General features: G+C 40.7%; 1 gene segment (V, D, J or C); it reads left to right on the top strand.

The window, feature by feature from the left end:
• The window catches only part of LOC140639527 (immunoglobulin heavy variable 3-74-like), a 45,950-nt gene extending 31,647 nt beyond the window's left edge, over positions 1 to 14,303 (top strand). Inside the window, 1 exon segment of the V gene segment in view lies at positions 13,912 to 14,303. Coding sequence covers positions 13,912 to 14,303 — 392 coding nt within the window.
• The last annotated feature ends 6,727 nt before the right edge of the window (positions 14,304 to 21,030 follow it).

The raw sequence follows: 21,030 nt of genomic DNA, 5'->3' as shown, positions 1-21,030 counted from the left end.
TGCCTCGGTGGCTCAGCATTTCAGTGCCTGCCTTCAGCCCAGGGCATGATCCTGGTGTCCCAGGATCGCATCCTGCATTGGGCTCCCTGCATGGAGCCTGCTTCTCCCTCTGCCTATGTCTCTCCCTCTCTCTCCGTGTCTCTAATAAATAAATAAATAAAATCTTTTAAAAAAAAAGAAAGTAAACAACAGGGTGTTAATTTCACCTTATATAAGACAAATATTCTGTATACAATGAAAATACAATGGCACCTTCCAAAGAATGGGAGATGAAGCCCTTCAGTGATGTTTACTCTTCTCTTCAACACCTGTAACTGATATACTATGATTATCAGTGAGAAGTCTCATTTAACTTTACAATATATTGAACAAATTTTGCCCTGATGCACCAGGCCTGGGAGAGACTCGGCTCCCTGATTCCACATGAGATGATAGGGAAAGGACCATCTAGGACCTGGATCCTCTGCAGATACATCTCCATGCGCTTGGACCTCAATCTTCCCAGATACCAGAACTGTGAGAAATGAGTGTCTGTAGTTTCATCCATCCAGTCCTTGAATAATGTTACAGAAGCCTGAACAGGGTACGGCCATAGTTACACATGAACGCAAGTAATGATGCTCTGGTGTTTCCACAAGTTGTGTTTGTGGTGACCCTGGAGTATCTGAGTGTTACCACCTCTTTACAGAGTTGTGTTATACTGATTGCTGTGAAGTGACACCTCATGACTGGATTTGACTTTGGTACCCTATATCCCCAGCCTACTACCACCTACTTCTATGGTTCTCTCTCTGGAGGTAAGGGAGGTTCCTCTAGGTGAGTTTATGTCTGGAAACCCTCAAACACCTACAATAATTGTTTACCCTTTATCTATATATTTATATGCAACCATTTTTCTAGAGGGTTTCTACACCACCTTGGTGGCATGACCTGGTGTCAACAATATCTCTCAGCTCTGCCATTCTATTGCATAGTTTACACGTGAACTTACTGTTAGTGAAGCAGTTTCAGGAAATTAAGTCCACACATGAAAATGGAGTCCACCTAATGGCAGGAAGTAAATCTGTGGTGTGATCAACTAATTCCACGTAGCAGAATTGGAGAAACATCCTCAGAATCAGAATAGCGAACATAGGGCCCAGAAACCTCTGCAAACAACCCTTGTCATTCTTTACTCATTAAGTGACCCAAACACAAATCCTGGGCTTCAATATCCACAAACGCAATGTCGTATTGTCTAACAGACAGAAGAGCTGCCTACAGTGGTCATTGTCTGGGTGTCGTTTTTACATAGCTCCTGCACAAGAAAATGAAATTAATCTTCCCTTAGATTTGTCTTATATCTACTGAGATATTAGAACAGATACAGAAACCAGAAGAATAGAAGAAAAATCTTTCTGCCCCAAGAAGATAAAGACTCAGTAAGGCAAATTAGGAAATAAAATTATAAAAATAATAAAATCAGGAGAGAGGAAGAACATTATTGTTTCCATATGACATGATCTGCTACATGAGCAAACTCCATTAACTCCAAAAACTCTAAGAATTAATGAGAGATTTTAGGGAATATTCAGGATATAAAATCAACATATACAGTGATGATTCCACATAGTAACAAAAAATTATCTTTATAAAATTAACAAAAATGATCCATTTATATAACATCAAAAATAAAAATTTAGTGTTAAATTCCTTTTTTTATAAATTTATTTTTTATTGGTGCTCAATTTACCAACATATAGAATAACACACAGCGCTCATTCTATCATGTGCCCCCCTCAATGTCCGTCACCCAGAAACCCCATCACCCCTACCACCTCCCTTTACACCACCCCTATTTAGTTTCCCAGAGCTAGGAGTCTCTCATGTTCTGCCTCCCTTTCTGATATTTCCCACACATTTCTTCTCCCATCCCCTCTATTCCCTTTCACTATTATTTATATTCCCCAAAATGAATGAGACCATGTAATGTTTGTCCTTCTCCGATTGATGTATTTCACTCAGCATAATCCCCTCAGTTACATCCATCTCAAAGCAAATGTTGGGTATTTGTCGTTTTGAATGGCTGAGAAATATTCCATTGTATACATAAACCACATCTTCTTTATCCATTCATCTTTCGATCGACACCGAGGCTCCTTCCACAGTTTGGCTACTGTGGACATTGCTGCTGTGAACATTGAGGTGCAGGTGTTCTGCCATTTCACTGCATCTGTATCTTTGGGGTAAATCCCCAGCGGTGCAATTGCTGGGTCGCGGGGCAAATCTATTTTTAACTCCTTGAGGAACCTCCACACAGTTTTCCAGAGTGGCTGCACCAGTTCACAGTCCCACCAACAGTGCAAGAGGGTTCCCTTTTCTCCACATCCTCTCCAACATTTGTGGTTTCCTGCCTTGTTAATTTTCCACATTCTCACTGGTGTGAGGTGGTATCTCATTGTGGTTTTGATTTGTATTTCCCTGATGGCAAGTGATGCGGAGCATTTCCTCATGTGCTTGTTGGCCATGTCTATGTTTTCCTCTGTGAGATTTATCTTCCTGTCTTTTGCCCATTTCATGATTGTATTGTTTGTTTCTTTGCTGTTGAGTTAAAAAAGTTGTTTATAGAAATTGGAAACTAGACCTTTATCTGATGCGTAATTTGAAAATATCTTCTCCCATTCTGTAGATTGTCTTTTAGTTTTGTTGACTGTATCTTTTGCTCTACAAAAGCTTCTTATCTTGATGAAGTCCCAATAGTTCATTTTTGCTTTTGTTTCTCTTCCCTTCATGGATGTATCTTGCAAGAAGTTACTGTGGCTGATTTCAAAAAGGGTATTGCCTGTGTTCTCCAGGATTTTGTTGGAATCTTGTCTTACATTTAGATCTTTCATCCATTTTGAGTTTGTCTTTGTGTATGGTGCAAGAGAGTGGTCTAGTTTCATTATTCTGCATGTGGTTGTCAATTTCAATGGGAGATAAAATACGATACAAAAATGACCTACTTTCAGGAAAGCCTTTAAAAAAAAACAAACAGAAATGAAAAGATAACACTTCTCACAGATGAGAACTTCATATTTCCACAGTCATAACTGCACAAAATGATCTGCAAAGATAATGCAATCCTTGCTATTTGCTTGTTAGAATCGAATTGTAGTCAGAAGCTGAATATATATTCAGACGACATGCAAATAGGGCCCTCCTTCCACTGATTAAACCAGCCCAGGCCTGACCCAGCTGCTGGGAGAGGAGCCCCAGCACAAGGATCCCCAGATGACCCCTTCAGGGATCATGACAGAACACAGACAAACCACCATGGGGTCTTTGCTCAGCTGGGTGTTCCTTGTCGCTATTTTAAAAGGTAATTCATGGAGAACAAGGGACTTTGAGTATGTGAGAGGAAGTGAGTGAGAGAAACAGGGGATATGGGACAGTTTCCTGACCAGGATTTCTTGTGTCTGCAGGTGTCCAGGGTGAGGTGCAGCTGGTGGTGTCCTGGGGAGACCTGGTGAAGACTGGAGGTTCCCTGAGACTCTCCTTTGTGGCCTCCGGATTCACCTTCAGTAACTACAGCATGAGCTGGGTCCGCCAGGCTCCAGGGAAGGGGCTGCAGTAGGTCGCAACTATTAGCAATATTGGAAGTAGCACAAACCACGCAGACACAGTAAAGGGCCGATTCACCATCTCCAGAGACAATGCCAAGAACACGCTGTATCTACAGATGAGCAGCCTGAGAGCCCGTGACACGGCCATGTATTACTGTGCGAGGGACACAGTGAGGGGACCTCATTTTGAACCCAGGCACAAACCTCCCTGTAGAAGGGGATCAGGACCACCAGGGGTGTGCACTCCTCACCACTTGTGTCTTGAAGGCCCAGGAGCAGGTGCAGATGGAGCTTCTGGGCAGGTTTCCTGTCAGGGTTTGGGCTTCCTCTTCAAGGAGCAGTTTTCCTCCGGGAGTCTCTGGGCACAGGATTCTGTGCTCACCTTCTCAGTCTCTAACATAAACTTCATTGTCATAGAAAGAGATATATTCAAATGTCCATAAATGACAGTGACTCTTGCTTTGCTTATTCCTTATTTAGTTTCTGATTTGGAGACTTTGCTTGTTTTACTCAACAACCCTTCTTATATGCACAAGGACATATTTGCTTAAATTTTCTTACTACTCTCCCTAAATATCAGTTTATTACTCATATCTCCTACTGCAACTTCTCCATTATAATGTCCCAGCTGTATACATGTATTACAACAGGTCCAACCAGCTAGTGTTCATGGTTCTTTGAAACAGCAAAAAGTACATTCTACTCATGACCCTACTAAAGCTCAAAAATCAAAAGGAGAGAAGACGGAGTGCAGGCATGACCTCAGTCTTGAACCACACTGACAGAATACATATTAGCATCAGCCCAGGAAAGCAAGGGACACCAAGAAGTACATTGTGAGGAGTGTAGTCTAAAGAGCCCCTCCACACACAGGAGAGTACAATCCTTTATCACCTTATCATTGTGTCTGTTGACCTCAGGGCAGGCCTCTAAGTAAGTCATAAGTGCTTGGATTTGCGATGGACACTGGCTCAAAATGTGTGTTGTGGGTCAGTGGTGGGGAGGAGGTCTTGATCCAGGAGGGGCTTGTGTGGAGTCAGTGTCTCTCCTGCATCAAAGGAGGAAATTTAAGTTTTCCTGCTGCATTTCCCATGGGTTGGGCAGGAAGAGAAGAGGGAGGACTGGTGATCACAGGAGTAAGTAGGTGACACTCAAAGATCTGGTGTGATGAAATATTCCACTAAACTATTATGAAAACTGAGAGAAAAAAAGTGGAGGAGGACCTTCCACCTGCACGGAATAACTCATGGATCCTTCAAGTGCTGATATCAGCTCACTGTGTGTGACCAAGCCGCGCCCCTGTTGGAACCTAACATCTATGTGATGAGAGGAGGAAGTGGGGCCTTAAGGGAGCATTTAGGTCAGGAGGTGCAGTCTCATAATGGGATCAGGAACCTTATACAGCAGGACTGGGAAAGCTCCCCACACTCTGACCCCATGTGAGGTGATGGGTAGAGGACTGGCTAGGACAGAGGCACTTTCCAGACACCACATCTGCCTGCACCTAGACATCAGACATCCCAGACTTCAGAACTGTGAGAATGAATGTCTGTTGTTTAATCCACCCAGTCTGGGAATGTGGTGACATCACCCAGACACACTAAAACAGTGTCTTTCCACTTTTTTGTCCCCTACAAACTGTTTCCAAGAAAACACTCAATTTATGACAAAAGAGAACAGGAAACCCAAACCTGGACTCACTGTCCTCAGCCACCTTCCATGCCCCTGTGCTTCGCATCTGTGCATCACGGTGCCACACATTCTTCCTATGACCCTTGGGTTCTTTTGACCCATTAGTATCCTGGGATTCCTCCCAATTTACTACCTGAGCAGCTTTAACCCAGGCACATCCCCATGGAAATGGAGGTCTAAAACTTCAGAATTTCCTGTCTGCTGCTCATACTATACAGAATATTCTGGATCAGCCTCCATCCTGCCCTCATTGCCACAGCTATATCTCCCTATGACAACATTCACACCTTCTACGTCCAAAATGACGTTGATTTTCTACCTCTAAACTTGCAATTCTTGTTCTCACAGAACTCTGAGAGATTTCCTGCATGATCAGAATGATTCAATAAATATCTCTCATGTTCCAGGAACAAGACAAGCTCAGGAACTTTAGTCCAGCATCTTAACTCCTCCATCCCAACGCTGTTATAGCAAACACCTTGTGGGGAATACCCTCTGTTTTATATGCAGGGATTAAAATGGGGATTCTGGAATTTGATGTCAAAGTCAACTAAATTTACATCTTTCCCAACTCTTATATCAGTCCTGTGGATTCATTTTGTGTTTGAGTGTATGTTGTACAATTATTAAATTATTTTGCACTAAGTAATGGCGACATGTGTGGTCCATGCACATATTGTCCCTAATTAATACATAGAGAGGAATGCACCTCTCAACATGTGACACGAGCTTTGAGCAGGAGGTTGGGCAACCTCCACAAGGAAAAGAATTTTGGGACTATTATTATCACAACTCTATGTCTTCATGCCATTGAGGAAGATGCACTTTGGATGGTGTGGGCAGCTGGCAGTCTCCCTGATGTACAGGATCCCCTCAGGGATGGAAACTGCTGGATCTGGAGACAGAACAGTAGTCCTATCTCATTTGGCAGGGTCAAAGAGACTGACCTGAGAAACCCTAAATTGAGGTGGATCAGAGCAGGAAACTAGAATTGAAATTCCTGAATCATGGCATTTTCTCTAAGTTTCTCTCTTCCTCTGTTTGTACAAAACCCAGTTTTGGTTCCTGCTCCAGAAAAAACATCTTTATGATAGAGTTCACATAGGGTGCTGGGTCTGGGTTCAGAGAGTGTCTGTGGTGTGTGCTGCATGCTCTGTGCTGTCCTGTTCAGGCTGCTATTTCCTCCAGGACAGGCATCTACACAGGCCCTGCTTGCCTGCAGTGAGCAGCGTGTGGTGCCTGGCCAGCATGTGGTGAGTTTTAACTGGGTGTGCTCTGGTCTGCTTGTTAAATGAGCCCTGATTCCCTCTCCACTAGAACTGAGGCCCTGCTGAATTCTCTGGTCTGGAGATGTGGGTGGGCAAGGGTGCAGTCATTCAGGGAAACCATACGGTGTGACATCAAATAAGTAATAGTATACCTATTCTATGATCCCACAATTGTATGACTGGGCATTTACTCTAAGAATACAAAAGTACTAAGATGCCTCGGTGGCTCAGGAGTTGAGTGCATGCCTTCAGCTCAGGTCATGTTCCCAATCTGGGGTTTGAGTCTCATATTGTGTCCCTGGGAGGAGCCTGTTTCTCACAATTTGTCACTCTCTTTGTATCTCCCATGAATAAATAAATGAAATCATTAAAACGAAAAGTATTCTGAGATACCTGGGTGGCTCAGTGGTTGAGCATCTGCCTTTGGCTTATGGCATAATCCCAGAGTTTGGGGATTGATTCCCACATCGGGCTTCCTGCATTTAGCCTGCTTCTCCCTTTGCTGTGTCTCTGTCTCTCTCTGTGTGTCTTTCTCATGTATAAATAAATAAAGTCTTCAGAAAAATAAAAGAAAAAATACAAAAATACAAATTCAAAGGGATACATGCACCTGGATTTTTACAACAGCATTATGTACATTAGTCAAACTATCGAAACTATCCATACATGGAATGAAATCTAATCCTTTGGAACTATGGGGATGGAGGTAGCAAATATAATGCTAAGTGAAGTGAGTCAGTCAAAGTAGGACAATCATTGTATTATTTCAGTCATGTATTGAATTTAAGAAAGAAAAAAAAATGAGCAAATGGGAATAAAGTCGATACGTAGACCAAGGATATATACAGACAATGCTATAAAACTAGGAATCAATTACTAGAAGGAGTTTAGAAGAAAGTCAAAAAACATCGGTTAAAGGGAATCCTACTAAAAGATGAATGGGTCAACAAGGAAATGAGAAAAGTACTGAAAATATTCTTGCACACTAATGAAAATGAAAGCATATCTATTCAAAACTGTTGCCATACAAAAAGATAGTCATAAGAGGGAAATACATCGCACCACAAGTTTTCCTCCAACAATTTGAAAGAGAAAAACAAATAAACAAACTATCCTCGCACGTAAAGGAATTGGTGAAAGAACAGCAGGTAAGCTCTACACCAAGTAGAAGAAGAGATATAATAAATATTCTAGCAAAACTCAATGAAATAGAGACTAGATGAACTCTAGAACACATCAATCACACCAGGATCTGGTTCTTTGAAAGAATTAATAAGGTAGATACACACCTAGCTAGGTAATTAAAAAGAAAAAGCTGAAAGAGGAAGAAGTAGAAAACAAGAAAATATCAATAAAAAGTGAGGAAATTGAGGCTGCTATCAAAATCCTCCCAAGACACAACCCCCCAGGGCCTGATGGCTTCCCAGGAGATTTCTTCCAAACATTTAAAGAAGAAATAGTACTGTTAGGACTGAAGCTGTTTCAAACGATAGAGAAAGAAAGATTACTTCTAAATCCCTTCTATGGGGCCAGCATTACCTTGATCCCAATACCAGACAAAAACACCACCAAAAGGGGAATTATAAACCATTATTCCTGATAACATGGATGTAAAATTCTCACCAAGATACTAGACAACAGGATCAAATAATACATAAAGACCAGTATTCACCATTACCAGGTGGGATTTGTCCCTAGAATAATATGGTGGCCCAAAATATGTAAAACAATCAGTGTAATAGTACACATCAATAATAGAAGAGACAGGGACTCCTGAATGGCTCAGTGGTTTAGTGCCTGCCTTCAGCCCATGGCATGATCCTGAAGCCCCAGGATTGAGTCCCATGTAGAGTCCCTGCATGGAGCCTGTTCTTCTGTCTGTGTCTCTGACTCTCTCTCTCAAATAAATAAATAAATAAATAAATAAATAAATAAAATCTTAAAAAAATAATAGAAAAGACAAGACATATATGGTCCTTTCTCTAAATGCAGAGAACTCATAGGGCAAATTACAGCAGGCATTGCTGATTAATATTCTTCAAATAGAGGGTAGAGAAAACATTCTTCAATGTCTTAAAAGCTAATTATGAAACATTCAGAATGAATAACATACCAACTGGGAATCAAAAGAGCTTAAAAATGTTCAGGAAGTTCAGGAAGACAGCAGAGGTGCCCACTCTCACCACTTCTGCTCACAAAAGAAGAATAATTCCTAGAATCAACAATAAGACAACAAAATAAATAAAAAACATTCAAAATGGCAAAGAAGAAATCAAACTCTCCTTCTGTAGAGGACATGATATTTGTATGTAAACTCCAAAAGATACGACCTAAAATTTCTATAAATAATATAGCAACTTAGCGACATTGCAGGAGATGAAACCAAGGCATAGAAGACAGCTGCATTCCTACACACTAACAATGATACTGTTAACAGAGAAAAGAGTGTATTGAACTCATTTACATTGGCACCAACCATATGATATATAGGATTAAACCTAACCAATGAGGTCGAGGATCTGTACTTTAAATCTAGAGAACACTTATGAAAGAAATTAATGAAGACACAAAGAGATGGAGAACATCCAATGTTCATGGATCAGAAGAATAAACATTTTGAAAATGTCTAAACTACCCAGGGAAATCTAGACACTGAATGCAATTCCTGTTAAAATACCACAATCTTTCTTCCCAGTGATGGAACAAATAATCCTAAGATTTCTACAAAATCAGAAAAGATATCCAATTGCCAGAGTAAGGTTTACAAAGAAACCCAAAGCTGGGGACATCAGAATACCTGATTTCAAGCTGTACGAAAAAGCTGTGATCATTAAGACAGTCTGGTCCTGGCACAAAAACAGAGACAAAGATCAATAGAACAGTATAGAGAACCCAGAAATGGACCCTTAAATGTATGCTCAATAATCTTTGACAACATAGGAAAGAATATCCCTTGGGAAAATAAAACAGTCTCAAAAATAATTGGCATGGTGAGAATTGAACAGCCCCTGTAGAACAATTAAAGGGACAAATCTCATATGTAAGTAAAGAAGGTAAATTCAAAATGGTTAAAAGATCTAAATGTGAGATAACAATCCATCAAAATCTCTGCGAGGAGAAGAGAGGGAACAACTTTTTGGAACTTAGCCACAGCAATTTCTTGCAAGGCATATCTATAATGGCAAGGGAAACAAAAGCAAAAATGAATTTTGGGAGCTCCATCAAGATAAAAATGCTCTGCAGAGCAAAAGAATCTGACAAAAGAACAAAAGCACAACACATAGAAGGGTAGATGATATTAGCGATTGACATATGAGACAAAGGGCTTTCTATCCAACATGTATAATGAACTTATCAAAATCAATGCCCAAGAAACAAGGAACCCAGTAAAGAAATGGGTAGAAGACATAAACAGAAATTTATCCAATAAAACCTACATATGGCCAACAAGTCCATGAAAAAAATGCTCCACATTACTTGCTATCAAGGAAAAGCACATCCAAACCACAATCATCTGTCACTTTACACCACAGAGAATAGAGAAAATGAATAAGAAAGAAAAATAACAAATGGTGGAGAGGACGTGGAGAAAGGGGAACCCTCTTGCACAGTTGGTGGGAATGTGAATTGGTACAGCCACTCTGGAAAACTGTGTGGAAGTTCCTCAAAGAGTTAAAAATAGATCTGCCCTATGACCCAGCAATTGCACTGCTGGGGATTTACCCCAAAGATACAGATGCAATGAAATGGCAGGACACCTGCATCCCAATGTTTATTACAGCCATGTCCACAAGAGCCAAATCTTCGGGTAAGCCACGATGTCCTTTGACAGATGAATTGATAAACATATAAGGTTTATATATGCAAAGGGATATTTCTCAGTCACCAGAAAGGATCAATAGCTATTATTTCTTCAAGATATATGGAACTACAGGGTATTATGCCAATGAAATAAGTTAATCGGAGAAGGACAATCATCATGGGTTCACTCATATGTGGAATATAGAAACAATGAAAGGGATCATAAGGGAAGGAGGGAAACTGAGTGGGGATAAATCAGGAGGAAGACAAACCATGATAGATTCCTATCTCTGGGACTCGAAGAAAGGAGTGCAGAAGGGCAGGTGGGTGTTGGGACGTGGTCCCTGGGTGACGGGCACTAAAGAGGGCACATGATCAGATGAGTACTTGGTGTTACTATATGTTGGCAAATTGAACTTAAATAAAATATTGAATAAATAAATGAAAAATAAATTATTGAAGAGAGATAATATTATGAGCAATAACATGCCAACATATTCAGCAATCTGGAAGAAATGGATGCCTTCCTATAAATGTAGAAACAATGAAATCTAAAACAGGAATGAATGGAAAAGCTGTACAGACCCAAAACCCGGAAATGAAAATCAGATATATTTAAAAGTCTTCTAACAATCAAAAGTCCAAGGACAGATGGCTGCCCATGGGAATGCAACAAGCATTTAAAATAGCTTAATACTTATCATGAAAATGTTTCAAAGATAGAAATTAAAGGAAACTTCCAAACTCATTATCCAATGGTAGCATTTCCTTGACCTCAAAAGCAGACAAAGATCCAACTGAAAGGAGAATTACAGACTAATATCCTTGAGGGATATGGATGCAAAATTCTCACCAAGATCCTAACTAACAGGATCCAACAGTACATTAATAGGATAATTCATCATGACCAAATTCGCTTAAATTCTGGATGCAAGGGTGGTTCAGCATCTGAAAATCAAACAATGGGATTTGACTCATTCATAAAAGAAAAGATAAGGATCATTTTGTCCTTTCATCTGAAGCCCAAAAATATTTGTCAAAAGATACTATATTTTCCTCATAAAAAACCTTTTGCAGTGTAGAGATACGGAGACATTCTCATCACAAAAGGTACCTACGAAGACACATGGAGAATGTCATCCTCAACAGGAAAATTTGAGAGCTTTTCCCCTAAAATCAGGGACAGGACAAGGATTCCAACCCTCACCACTCTTCTGCACCATAGTACTAGAAGTCCTAGCTTCAAAAATCAGAAAAAAAACAGATGTAGAAGTCATCTAAATCATCAAAGAAAAAACTCAAACTTTCACTCTTCACACATGACACAATAATTTAAGTTTAAATCCAAAAGAGTCCTTTGAAACAATTGCTAGAACTGATACCTGAATTCAGCAAAATCAGTGCATGGAAAATCAATACAAGAAAGACAGAGGCTTTTCTATATAGTGCAAATGAAACAGAAAAAAAGAAAATCAAGGACTGGATGTAATTTATAATTCCACCATAAATAATCAGATAATGAGGAAAAATCCTAACCAAAGAGGGATGGATGGATAGACTAAACATACCAGAACACTTATGAAAGACAGTATGGAAGACACAAGAGCATAGAAAATATTTTTTTCATAGATTAGAAGAATGAATATTGATAAAATACTTATGCTTCCAGAGAAAGCTACACATTCAAAGCCATCCGTATAAAAATATCACTAGCATTGTTTACAGATCTAGAGCAAACCATCAGGAAATGTTAGGGAACCAAGAAGGCCTCAAATATCCAAAGCAATCCTGTTAAAGTAAAGCAAACCTGGAAACATCCTGATTCTGGTTGTCAAGGTAAATTACAACGTTGTGATCATCAGGACATTATGGTACGGGCACAAATTAAGAAAAGTTTGAGAACCCAGAAATGGACCCTGAAACCTAAGGTAAAAAAATCTTGACAAAGCAGGGAAGAATATGCAATGGAAAAAGAAAGTCTCTTCAACAAATTGTGTGGGGAATGTTGGGGAGACACATGCAGAAGAATGAAAGTGGACCCCTTTCTTACATCATTCACAACAATGGACTCAAAGTTGATGAAAGACCTAAATGTGAGTCAGGAAACCATCAGAATCCTCAGGAGAACACAGGCAGCACCTTTTCTACCTCAGCTGCAACCACTTCTAGTCGTGTCTCCAGAGGCAAGAGAAAGAAAAGGAAAATGAACCATGGCGATTTCATCAAGGAAAGAGCATTTTTCACAGCAAAGGAATCATTCGGTGTAATTAAAAGGCAACCTACAGAATGGGAGAAGATATTTTGTAAAGTCTAATCAGATTAAAGGCTCAAATTCAAATCTAAAATGAACTTATCAAGCTCAACAGCCAATCAGAATTGGGCAGAAATTGTGAACAGACTTCCTGTCCTATCCTGAGATCCCGCATCACACCATATATTAGGGAGCTCATCCACAAGCAAGAAGGATTCTTTTGCTCTCCTAGATCTGCTATATATCAAATGAAATATTACAGCAAAGAATTTGACAAAAAGAGGGAAAGCTTTTATTCCCCTAAATCGAAGATTTCCATAGAAATTAGGCAATAATAAAATAAAAGGTATTAATATCATTCAACAGGAAGAAAAATAATTTGCTTTTATATGACATTGTCGCATAAATGGTGTAAGAGGACAAACCTTACAAAAAAGACTTGAAGTTAGTAATGAGCGCAGGGAAAATACAGGATATAAAACCAACATACACATTAAAGCTAATTTCTACACACTAACAAAAAATTATTACTATACAATTTATTTTTTAAATTTTTTAATTTTTATTTATTTATGATAGTCACAGAGAGAGTGAGAGAGAGAGGCAGAGACATAGGCAGAGGGAGAAGCAGGCTCCATGCACCGGGAGCCCGATGTGGGATTCAATCCGGGGTCTCTAGGATCGCGCCCTGGGCCAAAGGCAGGCGCCAAACCGCTGCGCCACCCAGGGATCCCATCACTATATAATTTAAAAACAATCCCCTTTACAAAGGTAACAAAAATAAATATTTATGATTAAATTTCATTAAGGAGAGAAAATACTTATTAAAAATGACCTATATTAATGATAGTGTTTTTAAATGGCACAAAGGCAAAGATAAATACGTAGATGGAAAAAAAAAATACGTAGATGGATTAGAACATCATAAATCCACTGTATCACCAAAAGAAAGTGATCTACAGTTGTGAAGTAATATTTGTATATAACTTCTAAAGTATTGAATCGAGTCTGGAGCTGACTATATAGTCAGAGGACATGCAAATTGGGCCCTCCCTCCACTGATTAAACCAGCCCAGCCTCGACGCTGCATCTGGGAGAGCAGCCAGAGTCCCAGGATCCCCAGGTGACCCCATTCAGTGCTCACTACACAACAGAGACAGACAACCATGGAATCTGTGCTCAGCTGGGTTGTCCTTGTTGCTATTTTAAAAGGTAATTCATGGAGAACCAGGGACTTTGAGTCTGTGAGTGGAGGTGAGTGAGAGAAACAGGGGATGTTGCACAGTTTCCTGACCAGGATGTCTTGTGTCTGCAGGTGTCCAGGGTGAGGTGCAGCTGGTGGAGTCTGGGGGAGCCCTGGTGAAGTCTGGGGGGTCCCTGAGACTCTCCTGTGTGGGCTCCGGATTCACCTTCAGTAGCTACTGGATGTACTGGGACCGCCAGGCTCCAGGGAAGGGGCTCCAGTGGGTCGCATGGATTAGGTATGATGGAAGTAGCACAAGCTACGCAGAAGCTGTGAAGGGCCGATTCACTGTTTCTAGAGACAATGCCAAGAACACGCTGTATCTGCAGATGAACAGCCTTAGAGCCGAGGACACGGCCGTGTATTACTGTGTGAGGGACACAGTGAGGGGACCTCAGTGTAAGCCCAGACACAAACCTCCCTGTAGAAGGGGATCACGACCACCAGTGAGTGCACACTCCTAACCACTTCTGTCTTGAAGGACTAGGAGCAGGTGCAGATGGAGGTTCTGGGCAGGTTTCCACTCGACTTCTGGGCTTCCTCTCCATTGAGCAGTTTCCCCCAGGGGTTCTCTCTGAACACTTGGTTATGTGTTTCCCTCTTCAGTCTCTTTCTTAGAGACTTAGAAATTCAACTATATTACCTGCACTTACTTATACTTAACTTTTCCTGACCCGAAATATTCATCTATTACAAAGAACTCCATTCACATCATCTGAACATTTTCATGAGTCCTCGTGATGTTCACTGTGGATCAGAGGACCCCAAGCTAATATGCTGTCTTGCACATCATGGTTTAGAGGAATCCCCAAGCAACACAAGAGAAAGACATTCTACAAAAATGTTAATAATGGCCTGGGAGTGAGAGAGACTCCCAGCATGACATGGTAGGGATGTGGACACAGAGGTGATTCACACACACACACACACACACACAATCAGGAGTGTATAAGCTTTAATCATCTTCATCTTCATGTCAGATGAGAGGCACGCAGGCCTCTCATCACGTCATAAATGCCTGGATGGTGCCGGAAGGTACACTCACGTAGGGTGTGTTTTGTGGGTCAGTGTTGGGGACGGGGTCCTGCTCCAGGAGTGGCTTGTGTGGAGTCAGTCCCCCAACTGCTTCTAAAGAGGGAATTCCTGGGTTATTGTTTGATTTCTTATCCTTTGGATGGAGGAGAGGCATGTGGATGGAATATCAGGGAGCTAGCAGGCAATAAATAATGCACATGGTGTGAGGAATAATTTCACTAAATAAGTATCAAACTGGAAGGCCAAAGGAGAGACGTGGTCATTCTCAGTAGACAAATTTCTGAATCCCATGGAAATGAGATGAATAATATATGGAAGAATCATGAAACACAAAATGACATTACAAATAGGCCTAGATCCTACCAGGTCTTAGATGGAAGCTGTCCTCTCCCCAGGGTCACCAGCTGGTTCTGAAGGTCATGTGTTCTCCATGTGCTCAGACACCAGAAGCTTCTACTGGATCCATGAGGATCCTCAAGGTGGGGAGCTTGATTGAAGGGTCTTCCCCCTGCAGGGAATAACTCTTGGATCCTTCAAGGGCTGACGTCAGCTCATTGTGTGTGACCTCTACCATCCCCATGTTGGCATCTAAAGCCCATGAGGTTGGGGGAGGAGGTGGGGCCTTAGGGGATCACTTAGGTCAGGAGGTGCAGCCGCATGATAGCATCAGGACCCTTATAAACCAGGAATGGGAAAGCTCCCTGCACCCTGGCCCCATGTGAGGTGACGGGGAAAGGACGGGCTAGGACGTGCGTGTTCTCCAGACACCACACCTGCACCTGGACAGCAGACGTCCCAGATTCCAGAGCTGTGAGAATGAGTGTCTATTGTTTGATCTGCCCAGGCCAGGTACGATGTTGCAGCAGGGGCACAGGCTAATCTTCACTTATTTTTCATTGTTAAGTTTAATTTACCAGGGCGGGGCAGGAGGGCAGAGCAGTAGGGATCTCAAGTCACCTGTACCCACCAACTTACCTAGGTAACTTTTAAATCATCTTCAAAACCTACTAATCGCTATAAAGTTTATTTATTTCTTTTTTAAATAATAAATCTATTTCTATTGGTGTTCAATTTGTGAACGTACAGAATAACACCCAGTGCTTATCCTGTCAAGTGCCCCCCTCAGTGCCCGTCACCCATTCATCCCGACCCCCTGCCCTCCTCCCCTTGCACCACTCTTAGTTCATTTCCCAGAGTAAGGAGTCTTTATGCTCTGTCTCCCTTTCTGATATTTCCCACACATTTCTTCTCCCTTTCCTTCTATTCCTTTTCAATATTATTTATATTTCCCAAATGAATGAGACCATATAATGTTTGTCCTTCACCGATTGACTTATTTCACTCAGCATAATACCCTCCAGTTCCATCCACATAAAAGCAAATGGCGGGTATTTGTCATTTCTAATGGCTGAGTAATATTCCATTGTATACATAAACCACATCTTCTTTATCCACTCATCTTTCGATGGACACCAAGGCTCCTTCCACAGTTTGGCTATTGTGGACATTGCCATTAGAAACATCGGGGTGCAGGTGTGCCATGGTTTCATACCCCTGGCATCTGTATCTTTGGGGTATATCCCCACCAGTGCAATTTCTGGGTCATAGGGCAGATCTATTTTTAACAATTTGAGGAACCTCCACAGAGTTTTCCAGAGTGGCTGCACCAGTTCACATTCCCACCAGCAGTGCAGGAGGGTTCCCTTTTCTCCACATCCTCTCCAACATTTGTGGTTTCTTGCTTTGTTAATTTTCCCCATTCTCACTGGGGTGAGATGATATCTCATTGTGGTTTTGATTTGTATTTCCCTCTTGGCAAGTGATGCAGAGCATTTTTTCATATGCATGTTGGCCATGTCTACGTCTTCCTCTGTGAGATTTATCTTCATGACTTTTGCCCATTTCATGATTGGATTGTTTGTTTTTTTGGTGTTGAGTTTAAGAAGTTCTTTATAGATCTTAGAAACTAGTCCTTTATCTGATACGTCATTTGCAAATATCTTCTCCCATTCTGTAGGCTGTCTTAGTTTTGTTGACTGTATCCTTTGCTGTGCAAAAGCTTCTTATCTTGATGAAGTCCAAATAGTTCAATTTGCTTTTGTTTCTTTTGCCTGCGTGGATGTATCTTGGAAGAAGTTACTGCGGCTGAGGTCAAAAAGGGTGTTGCCTGTGTTCTTCTCTAGGATTTTGATGGAATCTTGTCTCACATTTATATCTTTCATCCATTTTGAGTTTATCTTTGTGTATGGTGAAAGAGAGTGGTCTAGTTTCATTCTTCTGCATGTGGATGTCCAATTTTCCCAGCACCATTTACTGAAGAGACTTTCTTCCAAATGATAGCCTTTCCTCCTATATCAAATATTAGTTGAACATAATATTGTGGGTCCACTTCTGGGTTTTCTATTCTGTTCCATTGATATATGTATCTGTTTTTGTGCCAATAGCACACTGTCTTGATGACTACAGCTTTGTAGTACAACCTGAAATCTGGCATTGTGATGCCCCCAGCTATGGTTTTCTTTTTTAAAATTCCCCTGGCTATTCGGGATCTTTTCTGATTCCACACAAATCTTAAAATAATTTGTTCTAATTCTCTGAAGAAAGTCCATGGTATTTTGATAGGGATTGTATTAAATGTGTAAATTGCCCTGGGTAACCAAAAAGGAGAATTATACCAATATTCCAGATGAAAATGGATGCAAAAATTCTCAACAAGATACTAGCCAATAGGATCCAACAGGACATTAAGAAAATTATTCACTGTGACCAAGTAGGATTTATTCCTGGGACACAAGCCTGGTTCAACACTTGTAAAACAATCAATGTGATTCATAATATCAGCAAGCAAAAAACCAAGAACCATATGATCCTCTCATGAGATGCAGAGAAAGCATTTGACAAAATACAGCATTCATTCATGATCAAAATACTTCAGAGTGTATGGATAGAGGGAACATTGTTCAACATCTTAAAAGCTATCTACAAAAAGCCCACAGCAAATATCATTCTATATGGGGAAGCACTGGGAGCCTTTCCCATAAGATCGGGAACAAGATAAGGATTTCCACTCTCAACACTGCTATTCAACATAGTACTGGAAGTCCTAGCCTCAGCAATCAGACAACAAAAAGACATTAAAGGTATTCGTATTGGCAAAGAAGTCAAACTCTCCTTCTTTGCTGATGATATGATACTCTACATAGAAAACCCAAAAGCCTCCACGCCAAGATTGCTAGAAATCATACAGCAATTTGGCAGTGTAGCAGGATACAAAATCAATGCCCAGAAATCAGTGGCGTTTCTATACACTAACAATGAGACTGAAGAAAAAGAAATTACAGAGTCAATCCCATTTAAATTCCACCCAAAAGCATAAGATACCTAGGAATAAACCTAACCAAAGAAGTAAAGGTTCTATACCATAAAAACTATAGAACACTTCTGAAAGAAATTGAGGAAGACACAAAGAGATGTAAAAATATTCCATGCTCATGGATTGGCAGAATTAATATTGTGAAAATGCCAATGTTACCCAGGGCAATATACACGTTTAATGCAATCCCTATCAAAATACACCAGTGAGAATGGGGCAAATTAACAAGGCAGGAAACAACAAATGTTGGAGAGGATGCGGAGAAAAGGGAACCCTCTTACACTGGTGGTGGGAATGTGAACTGTTGTAGCCACTCTGGAAAACTGTGTGGAGGTTCCTCAGAGTTAAAAATAGACCTGCCCTACGACCCAGCAATTGCACTGTTGGCGATTTACCCCAAAGATACAAATGCAATGAAATGTCGGGACACCTGCACCCCGATGTTTATAGCAGCAATGTCCACAATAGCCAAACTGTGGAAGGAGCCTTGGTGTCCATTGAAAGATGAGTGGATAAAGAAGATGTGGTTTATGTATACAATGGAATATTACTCAGCTATTAGAAATGACAAATACCCACCATTTGCTGCAACGTGGATGGAACTGGAGGGTATTATGCTGAGTGAAGTAAGTCAGTCAGAGAAGGACAAACATATGTTCTCATTCATGTGGGGAATATAAATAATAATGAAAGGGAATATAAGGGAAGGGAGAAGAAATGTGTGGGAAATATCAGAAAGGGAGACAGAACATAAAGACTGCTAACTCTGGGAAATGAACTAGGGGTGGTAGAAGGGGAGGAGGGCGGGGGGTGAGAGTGAATGGGTGACGGGCACTGGGGTTTATTCTGTATGTTGGTAGATTGAACACCAATAAAAATAAATTAAAAAATTAAAAAAATAAAAAAATAAATGCTTCCTTAATTTCCTCGTTGACCCTTTCATCTTTTAGCATGATTGTCCTTAACCTCCACGTCTTTGAAGTCCTTCCAAACTTCTTGTTGTGATTTAGTTTTAATTTCAAGGCATTATGGTCTGAGAAGATAGAGGGGACGATCGCAATCTTTTGATATCAGTTCAGACTTGATTTGTGACCCAGTACGTGGTCTATTCTGCAGAAAGTTCCATGTGGACTTGAGAAGAATGTGTATTCAGTTGAGTTTGAATGTAAAGTTCTGTAGATATCTGTGAAATCCATGTAGTCCAGTGTACCATTTAAAGTTCTCGTTTCTTTGGAGATGTTTTGTTTAGAAGACCTATCGAGGGATCCCTGGGTGGCGCAGCGGTTTGGCGCCTGCCTTTGGCCCAGGGCGCAATCCTGGAGACCTGGGATCGAGTCCCACGTCGGACTCCCGGTGCATGGAGCCTGCTTCTCCCTCTGCCTGTGTCTCTGCCTCTCTCTCTCTCACTGTGTGCCTATCATAAATAAATAAAAAAATTAAAAAAAAGAAGACCTATCGAGTGCAGAAAGTGCTAGATTGAAGTCACCAAGTATATGTGTATTATTATCAATGTTTGCTTTAACTTTGGTTATTAATTGATTGATATATTTGGCAGCTACCACATTCGCAGCATATATATTGAGGATTGTTAAGTCCTCTTGTTGGATAGATCCTTTAAGTATGATATAGTGTCCCTCTTCATCTCTCACTAGAGTCTTTGGGGTAAATTTTAGTTTATCCGATATAAGGATGTCTACCCCTGCTTTCTCTGAGGACCATTTGAATGGTAAATGGTTCTCCAACCTTTTATTTTCAGGCTGTAGGTGTCCTTCTGTCTAAAATGAGTCTCTTGTAGACAGCAAATAGATGGGTTCTGCTTTTTTTCCAGTCTGACAACCTGTGCCTTTTGATGGGGTCATTAAGCCCGTTCGCTTTCAGAGTTACTATTGAAAGATATGAGTTTAGTGTCATCATGATATCTATTCAGTCCTTGTTTTTGTGGACTGTTCCACTGGACTTCTTCTTAAAGGGGAATTTTAAGAGTCCCCCTTAAAATTTCTTGCAGATCTGGGTTGGAGGTCATAGATTCTTTCAGTTCATGCCTGTCTTGGAAGCTCTTTATCTGTCCTTCCATTCTGAATGAGAGCCTTTCTGGATAAAGTATTCTTGGTTGCATGTTTTTCTCATTTAGGACCCAGAATATGTCCTGCCAGGCCTTTCTGGCCTGCCAGGTCTCTGTGGAGAGGTCAGCTGTTACCCTAATACTCCTCCCCATAAAAATCAGGGATTTCTTGTCTCTTACTGCTTTAAGGATCTTCTCTTTATCTTTGGAATTTGCAAGCTTCACTATTAAATGTCAAGGTGATGAATGGTTTTTATTGATTTAAGGGGGATTTCTCTATTTCCTGGATCTGAATGCCTGTTTCCCTTCCCAGATTAGGAAAGTTTTCAGCTATGATTTGTTCAAATGCATATTCTGGCCCTCTGGTGCTTTCAGCACCCCAGGGAACCCCAATTAAACTTAGATTTTTCCTCCTCAGGCTGTCATTTATTTCCCTTAATCTATCCTCATGGTCTTTTAATTGTTTGTCTCTCTTTTTTCCTCAGCTTCCCTCTTTGCCATCAACTTGTCTTCTATGTCACTCCCTCGTTCTTCCACCTATTTAACCCTCATCCTTAGGATTTCTAGTTTGGATTGCATCTCATTCAATTGATTTTTAATTTCTGCTTGTTTAGATCTAAATTCTGCAGTCATGAAGTCTCTTTAGTCCTTTCTGCTTTTTTCGAGAGCCACCAGTAACTGTATAATAGTGCTTCTGAATTGGCTTTTTGACATTGAATTG

Source organism: Canis lupus, chromosome 9 (assembly GCF_048164855.1).
Source record: "Canis lupus baileyi chromosome 9, mCanLup2.hap1, whole genome shotgun sequence".
Classification (NCBI taxonomy): domain Eukaryota; kingdom Metazoa; phylum Chordata; class Mammalia; order Carnivora; family Canidae; genus Canis; species Canis lupus.
Note: the sequence above shows the minus strand (reverse complement) of the source record. Positions and strands in the feature narration are given on the sequence as shown.